The 12,393-nt window shown below is 39.4% G+C and overlaps 1 protein-coding gene across 2 annotated transcripts in view; it reads right to left on the bottom strand.

Moving 5' to 3' along the window:
• LOC124289245 (synaptotagmin-5-like) overlaps positions 1-12,393 on the bottom strand; it is a 91,665-nt gene that overhangs the window by 25,740 nt on the left and 53,532 nt on the right. For both annotated transcript variants that reach the window (XM_046725850.1, XM_046725851.1), the window contains exon 3: positions 300-728. In XM_046725850.1, the coding sequence (XP_046581806.1) occupies positions 300-728 (429 nt within the window). The remainder of the gene's footprint in view (positions 1-299; positions 729-12,393) is intronic.

The following is a 12,393-nucleotide window of genomic DNA, read 5'->3' as shown; positions in this document are numbered from 1 at the left end:
TCTTTTAATATACTGAGAGAAACAAATAAAGGAACACAGGAAAATTCAAGCTTTCCTTTAATATTTTCCAGTTTTCAACACCAGCTTTGAATAGTGCTATGGGAGGAAATCTGATAAGTAAGGAACACTGCATAAAGTGCTGTTCCCTAATTTGTTTCCCTCAGTATATCTCTTGGTATGACCAAGGGATGAAGCCATCGATCTGGTCATGATAAAAAATATTCAAACCATGCAAGCAAAAAAAAAGCACACATATCTCAAGGACACGAAAATTATACGAAATAGTCATCGTTACTTACATCTTTTTTCTCACACGGTACGATCCCCTTCCACAATATAACCTTTTCACTGAGATCTACCAACTCCAGTGGCACATGCACTTGTCCGATACACTCATCCCGTGAGAACTGGTCATAATCAAACAATAGCACCTCCAGAGTTGTCACGGCTAACTTATGCGAGGACACCTCGAAAACAAACTCCTCTTCAAATTCGGGGTTGACTGTTTTCCTGTGAATCTTGCTTTGTAATATACTCCTTTGTTCGGGAAGTAACGAAACTTTGCAATACGGGTCGGCGGTGCCGCTGAAATCCCTCGGTACGAGGTCCCTTGCTTGTATCATATGTACTGTGAGTATTGACGTCTCCTTGTTGTATTCCATGCTGAGGTTGATGGAGCCTTGCTGCTCCTCCTGGAGTGATGAGACAGAGCTCTGTCGTACTAGTTGCTGTAACAGAGAAGAGAAAGTGAGTGAGTGAGTGAGTGAGTGATTGAGGAGTGATTTACACCATGTTCCTCCAATGAGTGAATTTAGTTTTACGCCTCTTTTAGCAATATTCCAGCAATATCACGGCGGGAGACACCAGAAATGGGCTTCGCACATTGAGCCCCTCTCGGGAATTGAACCCGGGTCTTCAGCGTGACGAGCGAACACTTTAACCACTAGGCTACACCACTGCCCCTTTCCTCCAATGAGATGAGGTGAAATGGGGTTTAACGTCGCACTTAAGAATATATCGCTATTTGTGTGTATGTGTGGCTGCTTGTACCAGCCCAGACTTAAGCTGGTTTTATAGTGCAAGCTCACTGAGATACCATGCCGGAGTTAAGCATGAATACCCCACTCAGACACATTTTACTGACTCCGAGCCGACCAGTTCTTGTACCATTAATGCCGAGCACCAGGCAGGGACCAACAAGTACCATATTTTAACGTCTTTAGGAATGACGAGTCCCGGGATCGAACCTGCTACCTTCTGCTCTCCAGGCAGACGTTCTACCCACTACACCAGGGAGACGATCTCCTCCAACGTCACAACAGGCCACATTTAGCGCTGTTCATGTGTTAAGCTAGGTAGTTTTCAAAAGAAAGGAATACATTAATATTGTGAGTGAGTGAGTGAGTGAGTGAGTGAGTGAGTGAGTTTGAAAACCAGATGTGCACATTCCTGTGGGAAAATGTTTTTCCAGATGATTACTCAGAAAGGAAATTGATTGATGGATTGACTGATCGATCGATTGAGTAAGACTCTGATTGCATTTCATGCCAATCAAAACAGTATTTTGGAAATATCACTTATTGCAAAAGAAACATCCAAGTGATGCCAGATGTAGTGATTTACCACCTGTACAAGACCTACAGACAGGTCCATGGTGGACAGTCGAAGGATCCAATCTAGGTTAATATGGGATTACTGGTCTGGGTACTGATAATGGCATATTGTTGTAACAGGGAGGAGAAAATGATATATTGCAGTAACAAAGAGAAGATAATGATATATTGTAACAGTGAGGCAGAAATGGTATATTACTGTAACAAAGAGGTGGAGACAATGGTAAATTGATCTAACAGAGAGGAGACAATGATATACTGATCTCACAGAGAAGAGACAATGATATACTGATCTAACAGAGAGGAGACAATGATATACTGATCTAACAGAGAGGAGACAATGATATACTGATCTAACAGAGAGGAGACAATGATATACTGATCTAACAGAGAGGAGAGAGAGACAATGATATACTGATCTAACAGAGAGGAGACAATGTTATGATCTAACAGAGAGGAGACAATGATATACTGATCTAACAGAGAGGAGACAATGATATACTGATCTAACAGAGAGGAGACAATGATATACTGATCTAACAGAGAGGAGACAATGATATACTGATCTAACAGAGAGGAGACAATGATATACTGATCTAACAGAGAGGAGACAATGATATACTGATCTAACAGAGAGGAGACAATGATATACTGATCTAACAGAGAGGAGACACAATGATATACTGATCTAACAGAGAGGAGACAATGATATACTGATCTAACAGAGAGAGGAGACAATGATATACTGATCTAACAGAGAGGAGACAATGATATATGAGAGGATACTGATCTAACAGAACTAACAGAGAGAGAGACAATGGCATACTGATCTATCAGAGAGGAGACAATGATATACTGATCTAACAGAGAGGAGACAATGACATACTGATCTAACAGAGAGGAGACAATGATATACTATCTAACAGAGAGGAGACAATGACATACTGATCTAACAGAGAGAGACAATGATCTGATCTAACAGAGAGGAGACAATGACATACTGACATACTGATCTAACAGAGAGGAGACAATGATATACTGATCTAAACAGAGAGGAGACAATGATATACTGATCTAACAGAGAGAGAATGGTTGAGACAATGACATACTGATCTAACAGAGAGGAGACAATGATATACTGATCTAACAGAGAGGAGACAATGACATACTGATCTAACAGAGAGGAGACAATGATATACTGATCTAACAGAGAGGAGACAATGATATACTGATCTAACAGAGAGGAGACAATGATATACTGATCTAACAGAGAGGAGACAATGATATACTGATCTAACAGAGAGGAGACAATGATATACTGATCTAACAGAGAGGAGACAATGATATACTGATCTAACAGAGAGGAGACAATGAGACAATGATATACTGATCTAACAGAGAGGAGACAATGATATACTGATCTAACAGAGAGGAGACAATGATATACTGATCTAACAGAGAGGAGACAATGATATACTGATCTAACAGAGAGGAGACAATGATATACTGATGTAGTAGAGAAGTAAGAGTGAAATAACACAGTACCAGATGGGAGACAGTGGACAGTGACAGGGATAAGACCATTAACAATGTCAAACAGACACAGAATAAAAGACAACTTAATTCTCCATAACAGGAAAAGTTAAAAAAAACAAAAAAACATGATGATGTACCCAAAAGAAAACCATGGATTTATATACAGTAACTTTAACGAACAAAAACCCTGTCACAAAAAGATGTTGCTTCTGAAACGTCTAAAACCATTCCGACACCATGTGGCTAAGCCCACCTCACTGAATAAAACTGACCGAATCTTAACCCTGGGAAGACTACACGTCTGTCTGACAACACTACTAATTGGTGGGATTGTCCGGATGGGGTAGCTATTTCTGTTTCCTTTGCACAGCAGTCCGGATCCGGAAGCTGAATATCTCGACTAACAAGACACAAGAAATATATTTAGTTGTATTGGTAAAACCCCAGCTGAATGTCTGGCAAGAGAATATACAATAGACTTTTGCTTTATTCTCCACAAAATCCCATCTAATTATATATATTTTATTAAATTTTGTATAAAATTTTGATATCCCTATTAATTATGATATCACTGGCATAGCTGCATATCCTGATATCTGAATCTGATTACTGGCTGCCGAACAGTTATCGCAGCATCACAGTTGTCGGCAATACATCAGTATCACGAGTGCACAGTTCCGGTCAGTTAAAATTCTGGTATTTTTCCCATGGTATCTGACAACAATAAAGCACAGCGAAAGAAAATTCTTCACAGTAAGTAGTATAAGAGAAAAATTAAAGATAAAGTTATGAAACCTATAAAAAAATTCAACTTAGTCGGGGTGATGTCACACGATCTATATAATAGCAAGTTCAAGTTCACAATTAAAGTTCGTCATTAATTGTTTCATTCCCTATCAATCTACTGTAAAAATCCCCACTCAGTTAGTCACACAATCAATTATTCGAGGTTACTTTATGATATAATACATATTATTTCACAAAGGACATGAGAAATTCTGAATGGCGATAACTGTTACAGCTGGTTGTGAGAAAACACCTATTTGTACCGGTACTGCCATGGTTCCCTTCCGCCGTGTTATATAAAAACATTATTGGCGGCAGTGAACAGGCTGGACACATCAGGGAATAGCTAATTAAGTATCATAAGTAATTCTGTTTCATTTATTTAACGAATGGTGGAGTAATTTTGTAAATACTGCTAAAATATGGCCATAACTGTTTGGCAGCCAGTAGTGTTATCTTTACTCACACCTTCGGACCACTATGCACTGATCATGAAATCTGTCAAACTGTTTCTTTCTGTCACACTAATGTGGTGATCAGTTATATATTTTAACATGTCTAAATACTATTTATACTTAAATCTTCATCTGAAATATATACTGACTGACTGGGGAAGTCAAGTTTATTTAAGTATTTTATTTGATGTCCCTCAACTATTATAGTCTAACTTCACAATAACCTAAAAGAACGTCAAGAGGAAATGGGGCATGTCATGTCCATAATGTCCATGGCATGTGTGTGTATGAGTTGTTGTTTGCACCAATCGAGACTACAGTCCGTTTGATTTCATTTGAGACCGATGAATTGCTCACTAACACAAAATCTAATAATTGCAACAAAACCACATTTTGCACAGTCACATGAAATTGACAGACCAACTCTGATGATTTTTCTCAAAATTTTGGACACTCGAATAAAAAATAGTTGTTTAACAACGGTCATTATTTTGTTGTCATTTTTTGCTATTTTTACGAGGGGGGACCACTTGCTGGTAGAACAGCCAGGTGTGAGAGTTGCACGCGTAAAATTGAAATTTCACTACACACGCTTGTTGATTACCTGGCTGTTCTACATAAAATATAACAACTCAAACTATTAGCTACTAAAACTGGTTTTAGTTTGCAAATAACTGTAGGTACAGATGGGATAAGTTATGAGGAACAAGAAACCTTACATGTTATCCTCTAGCCACAGAGTTCTGAAACACCTTGGTTACATTGAAAACGGCACCGTGGGAAGGGGAAATAACTCATTGGAGGGGAAATAACTCTAAATGAGATGAACTGGAACTGACCCCAACTAGCAAAATGAAATTGAAACTGTAGAGCCATGTTGATTTTAGAATTAGCTGAATATGAGGGAAGAGAAAGTTGTATATAAACTTTTGTGCCTCAGGCTAGTTAAAAAAAGAGAAAGTTGTATTGGTTACAAAAAAGGGCACCTCTGAAAGGGGAAATAACTTGTTGGAAGGGGAAGTAACTCTAAATGAGAGGAACTGGAACTGACCTCAGTTTACAGAAAGAATTTGAAACTGTAGAGCCAGGATGGTTTTGAGAAACTGCTGATTATAATTTTGGAAACAAAACAAAGTGCATCATTGAAAGGGGAAATAACTCTTAACATGAACTGGAACTGGCTTTAACTAGTTTTAACTGGATGATCAGGTTGACTTGAAGAATCAGCTGAATATGAGGAGCAAGAAAGTTTATGTTATCTTCTTGCCATAGTTCTCAAAACACCTTAGTTACTAGGGCTAAGACGGTTAACCTGGATACCGGGGACGGATGGGTAATGATTTGGACCTGGGTACCCGTTTCAATACCCGGACCCATTATGATCATGTGACTAATAGATTAAACAATGTAATATGTTATTCATTCATGATTAAAATGTTGCATTGTCTTTAAAGATTTAGACATAATTACAGTCACATCTTTGAATATAAAACATGGTTAAGATATGTGGAACTGAATTACTGAACATGATACACACAGCTAGGTAGATTAGGGTTAGGTTCATTTTTAGATTTTTATGCGAAACAAGAAACCTTTTCTCTCTTGCCTAATTGCCAGACAGTTTTCAATGCACGTCATAAAGGCTGTATATATTCAGCTGCAATGACAGCAGTAATGGTGCTATATCTGCACCTAATGAACTACTCAGACCAGCGCTATTACACTACAGCCTCGCCATGTCCTGGTGTTGAAGAGGACACTGATATTGCCTTGTAGGAGAACTGTCAGTCACTGGTATAGAAGCTCTGCTGGCCAGACATTTCCATCTCAGTGTTATCAAGCTACCTGATTACATGTGTATTTATATGCTGCTGTTCTGTCTGCTGATATCATGGTGAACATCGAGGTGGGCAGATTTACAGCTATGTCGACAGTTTTACACCTACATGGACAGATTTGGCTGGAAGTTAATTCAATCTGTGTTTGCTTTGGTTTAAGAGTTGGTTTTCGCTTGGACAGTTTGTGGTAAAACTTTTATATCAAGTGATATCATCTAGGATATCTGGGAAAGAAACCTTTCAAAGTTTCCCACAAGACCACAGGACCAGTGAGTGGACAATAATTAGTGGTCCTGTCTGTGAGTGAGTGAGTTAAGTTTTATGCCGCATTCAGCAATATTCCAGCTATAGTATGGTGGCGGTCTGTGAATAATCAGATCTGGACCAGACAATCCAGTGATCAACAGCAGGAGCATCAATCTACTCAATTGGGAACCGATGACATGTGTCAACCAAGTCAGCAAGCCTGACCACCCGATCCCGTTCGTCGCCTCTTACGACAAGCATGGGTTACTGAAGACCAATTCTAACCCGGATCTTCATGGGTTGGTCCTGTCTGTACTTCACTGGTCAAAAACAACATTCGTAGATTTACTTAACTATCAATACAAAATTCACTGGCCAATAGGACCACTGCATACTTATCATTTAGTTGGTCCTGATGAATTTTTACTTGCCAGGGACCATAGGACCAGCGTAAATGTCGCACACTAGGACATATCTCTATGATGAAATTGTATCACAATAACTTGCAGATTATTGTAACATCACAATGAAATGACATCACTAATTTCTGTGCTTTTTACACTCAAGGCAGGTTATTACTGTTTTGAAACTAAAACAGTTTGCAGAATAATTTGGATGATGACTAGAATCTCATCCATGTGCCTTCGAAACTCAAATATATCAAGACTCGAAGAGGAACACTTTTTTTTGTGGATACACAACTTCTTTATTGCAATAGACGCGATGTTTTGCTGTAGATCCTTAAATAAACAACATTGTCACGCAATCTAGGATCTACACCAAAACGTTGCATCTATTGCAGTAAAGAAGTTGTCTATCCCTACAAACAGTGTTCCTGTTCATCATGTAGGGGGCCGCCTCAGTGGTGTAGTGGTTAGAGCGTCCGCCCGGAGAGCGGAAGGTCGCGGGTTCGATCCCCGACCGCGTCATACCAAAAGACGTTAAAATATGGTACTTGTTGGTCCCTGCCTGGCGCTCGGCATTAATGGGTACAACAAGGACTGGTCGGCTTGAAGTCAGTATAATGTGTCTGAGTGGGGTATTCATGCTTCACTGCAGCATGGTATCTCAGTGGGCTAGCACTATAAAACCAGCTTAAGTCTGGGCTAGTACAAGCAGCCGCACCTACACATACACTCACATGCACATCGTCATATGAGCGAAATATTCTCAAGCACGACGTTAAACCCAATTTCACCTCACCTCACCTCACCTCATGTGGGGCTTCTAAATGCCACTTACTGAAGTTCTGTCAAGACTCACTGACAATAGTTTCATCTACTTTTCTTGATATGCCATATATGACTGTAGATCAGCTGATCTTTTTGCCCAGAAAAAAATGGTTGATGAAACACTTCAGACAAGCTAATGCCGTTCTACAGATTGCTTTTTCTGTCCTCAAAATTTGGTTTATCTGCCGTAAGTAATGATATTTGATCTCAGAAGACTATCAGGTGAGATCCCTACTTTTTGGTAAAACGCATACACACTTATATGGAAGTGACATACCATGTTCATAATGAGTACAGAACCAGCACATCCTGATTTGGCAAAGGGAGACAATTCCACACATTGGCATAAGCTGTTTAGAACCACTGGACCACCATCATCTGGCTTTGAGAATGTGATACAACATCCTTGTACAGGGATTTACCTTGAGTCCTGTATTTTAGGGTTCCTGGGACTCATACTCTTAATTTTCATTGGTCCTGGACTACAAAATGGGGTCCCAGACACTTAAATATTATCATTAATACTATGTTGTAATATTGTTGTAATTCAGTTACTGTTATTGTATTGTGTATCATGATCATCACATTGTTACAGTAATTAAATTGCAAATGATACCATAACCCGGCTAGTAGCAGACTCGGTGATAACTTATTGTTACTTTTTACAAGTATTTGGACTTTTTCTGCGTCCCTGTGGGTACGCTAATCAATTTTGTTGCGTCCATTGTCGATTTTTATGTGTAAAGGACACAGGAATTCGTGTCCGGTAAATCCCTGCTTGTACATATTTCAATTTCATATACTGTAATCGTAGTTATTTTCGCGTGGGATTAATTTTTGCGCTTTTAGCGAAAAATGATTGTGCGTCAATAATCATATTAAGCGAAATATTCATGGTCAAGTCATGACAAATACTCAAGCAGGAACAACATGCAATTTGTTTATTCTTTCAGATAACAACATCAAAACAATATACAAAGGAATAGAGGCATATACTAGTATACTAGTAATAGCGATCACAATCAGCATATGTTTGTTAATTGATAGCTGATTACTCGTAATCACAAAATGAACGAAACTCACTTACATCAGTCACAAATCACAATGTTGACACAAGTATAACCCCACATCTCTCGGATTGTTTTAGTAAACACGATTCAATTATGGCGGCTAGCTTTGATCATTGCATGTCTATGGGGTTGTGAAAACTTTGTGATGGACACCACCACTCAGGTGTTTGAAATGCGCGAAAAAACTACTGCGCTAATAGGTCTTTTGTGAACTTTCCGCGAAAATTGCACCCCGTGAAAATATATACGATTACAGTAGAACTTGTAGACTTGATGTTGTGTATCACTTGAGTGGGAAATATCAGTGTGCAGTATAATTAATTGGAGAAGATGATTTAAACTCAGTGCCATTAGAAATAGTTTGAACACAGATCATATATCTTTAATATACCTTTATCCGACACAATTTGGAAACATGAAACGTGGACGCTAGAGAAGAAACAGTCCCAAATTACTGACTGTACAGATTCCACGAGCTACTGGTGTGAAGATGAAAAATGAAGATTGTATGAACTGATCACTGGTGTGCAAACTGCCATTGACTTGTTGTTTCATTGTTCCCATTGATGACATCTTATCTCCTTCCCTTTGACAGTTTTAATTAGGAGATAAACATCATGTGTCGGCCAATTTCCGGGTGTTATGGAGTATTTCAAGCACGGGAATTCATTCGGAATCGACATTGTAAACACAAAAGTAAACCAAAAGGCCCATATGGGTTTTACTGTCTGCACTCATTGACATCGAGTACGGGTACAGCAGTGAAGTGTCATCAGCTGGCCATTTCAGCTGGTTCCCATGGTAGCATCTGGAACTGTTCATTTGTGACGTCATTCCGACTTTACGTCACAATATGATTTGAATAACGTCACCATTGCTGACAAGGCAACAATACAATAGTGTGTGCAATATTTGTACATGTCAATATGCAGTGAATAGTCTTGCAGTTTCCGGGAATCAAATACCATTCAATCATGTTTTTCAACCAATCAGATTAAAGAATACGGTGACTTTGGTTTACAATGTATTGTATCACAGATCATAATTACATTTATGGAGTCTTATTATCTGAGCATGCGTCTCATCCTGATCAGGCACGTAGCAAGCCAATTTTTGGGGTGAGGTGAAATTGGATTTAACGCCGTGCTTGAGAATATTTCACTCATATGACGACATGCATGCGTGTGTGTGTGTATGTGCGGCTGCTTGTACTAGCCCAGACTTAAGCTGGTTTAATAGTGCTAGCCCACTGTGATACCATGCCGCAGTGAAGCATGGATACCCCACTCAGACACATTATACTGACTCCGAGCTGACCAGTCCTTGTTGTACCCATTAATGCCGAGCGCCAGGCAGGGACCAACAAGTACCATATTTAAACAGGTTTTGGTATGACGCGGTCGGGGATCGAACCCGTGACCTTCCGCTCTCCGGGCGGATGCTCTAACCACTACACCATGGAGGCGGTCCCAATTTTTGGGTGTAAGCCCGATAGGTTGCAAAGCTTTGTATTTAGATAGTATTAAGGGCTTGTCCAACTTTCATTTTTTATGAGACCTGAAGTGTTATCATTTGACCTTTGATGATTTCAATAACTTCAAACTGTTGTTATCTTATCAATATTTTGAAATCATAAGGAGGAGAACTCAGAGTAGTCTACCATTAATTGTAGTCAATATGATTTATTGAGGGATTACCATTTTTAAATTGTTCTGATAACGTGATTGTAGGTATTTTCGGCAAGAATTAGAAGAAAACTTTTTTTTCAGCAAAAACCATGTGTAAGCCTGGGCTTTTTTCTTTTATAATGGTAGCTATGCCCCTGCTGTTTTATTTAACAAGAGTCAGAATTCTTGATTTTCTCCTGCATGAGACTGAATTAATACATGACTTCTTAGGGACCATTCTTAATTTATAGCTAGGGGGGTAATGATGACTTTAGGTGTGTGTGTCTCACGCATTTTCTTCTCAGGGGAGGTGGGGACCGCCTCCGTGGTGTAGTGGTTAGAGCGTCCGCCCGGAGAGCGGAAGGTCGCGGGTTCGATCCCCGACCGCGTCATACCAAAAAGATGTTAAAATATGGTACTTGTTGGTCCCTGACTGGCGCTCGGCATTAATGGGTACAACAAGGACTGGTCAGCTCGGAGTCAGTATAATGTGTCTGAGTGGGGTATTCATGCTTCACTGCAGCATGGTATCATAGTGGGCTAGCACTATAAAACCAGCTTCAGTCTGGGCTAGTACAAGCAGCCGCACATACACATACACATGCATGCACGTCGTCATATGAGCGAAATATTCTCAAGAACGACGTAAAACCCAATTTCACCTGACCTCACCTCAGGGGAGGTGGGGTGAGGTGGGGGGTGGGGGTGTCCCATCACATTCGTACACATGTCTAGGGGTGGCGGGTCATAGATTATGTACATGAACCATCCCTCAATCCTTTCTTTACTAACTATTAACTTTTTATCACTTTTAGCTCCCTTTAGAAAAAGAAATGACACGACAGCTGTCTTACAAATTTGTTGATGACGTGCACCGACATCAGTACTTATTTCTTGAGTGACATCATTCTGACTTTATGTCACTGTATGAAATGAATGACAGCAATGACGTCCATAGCATATCAAATATACACTGTTGTATGTGAGATGATATTTGCACTTATGATTTTTGTGAACCCAGTTATTTCTACCTAATAATGTCTTAACAACTTACCCTAACACTTGCTGTACCAAGACAAACACCAGAATATTTTTCTGTCACAGCCTTGAAATAAATACCATCAACAATAACTAAAAATCCTCTGAAATGCTATTTATTGTCGACAAGTAGTTAAGTCACAGCAACCAATCAGAATGTCTGTAAAAATACTATGTAATAACCGTGTTCTGCGCCCAATCTCCTGACATCATTAATAGACAAAAGCCCACCATATTAGTACAATCATTATAGACAACCCGAGGACAACCGAGAGCTATATATGACCAAACTCAGGCACAAAGCTTCTTGAAATCACCTAATGCTTGTGTCAATTCCATTCCTTCGTATAATGGTCATACCAAATCTTCTCCAAACCCTCTTTCGTAGGAGGAGTATTTGAAGCGAGGTGGCTCAGAATAGCAAAGCTTTTCTTCCAGCCTGATGTAGCATGAATCTGGAAAATTATCAGTTGCCCACCAGATCCCTTCTGTCTACAGAAGGTAACTGTATGCCTTGTTCCAAGAGGAAATTCAATTTCAGGAAAGACTTCAGTCTGTGCCTTACACTAGACAGGCCAGTACAGATTCTTGTTGGCGAATAGCCTTAAGGCTACAATCTCATTCTCAAAGTGTGATAAGATTTGCTGTCAATTTTGTCCTGGTTTTGAAAGATTTGAGTGGAAAGAAGTTGCTTGGAAATGAGTTTTTAGCATCTTCAAACACCTCTTCCATCTTCAAAGCTTCTAATTTTGGACTTTTTGTGTAATGGTGGTTTCCTTTGAGATACAACTGTGTACAGTTTAAGGCTTGTCATTCTCAATTTATTATATGAATTTAGAATCTTATTCCAAAGCAATATTTAAAAGAGGCCAAAAACCTATTACATTTTATTTTTAAGAGTAAGGGAATGTT

This window comes from Haliotis rubra, unplaced genomic scaffold (genome assembly GCF_003918875.1).
Source record: "Haliotis rubra isolate DU_JTF1 unplaced genomic scaffold, ASM391887v1 Scf437, whole genome shotgun sequence".
Classification (NCBI taxonomy): Eukaryota; Metazoa; Mollusca; class Gastropoda; order Lepetellida; family Haliotidae; genus Haliotis; species Haliotis rubra.
The sequence above is the reverse complement of the archived record's forward strand: the minus strand, read 5'-3'. Positions and strand labels throughout refer to the sequence as shown.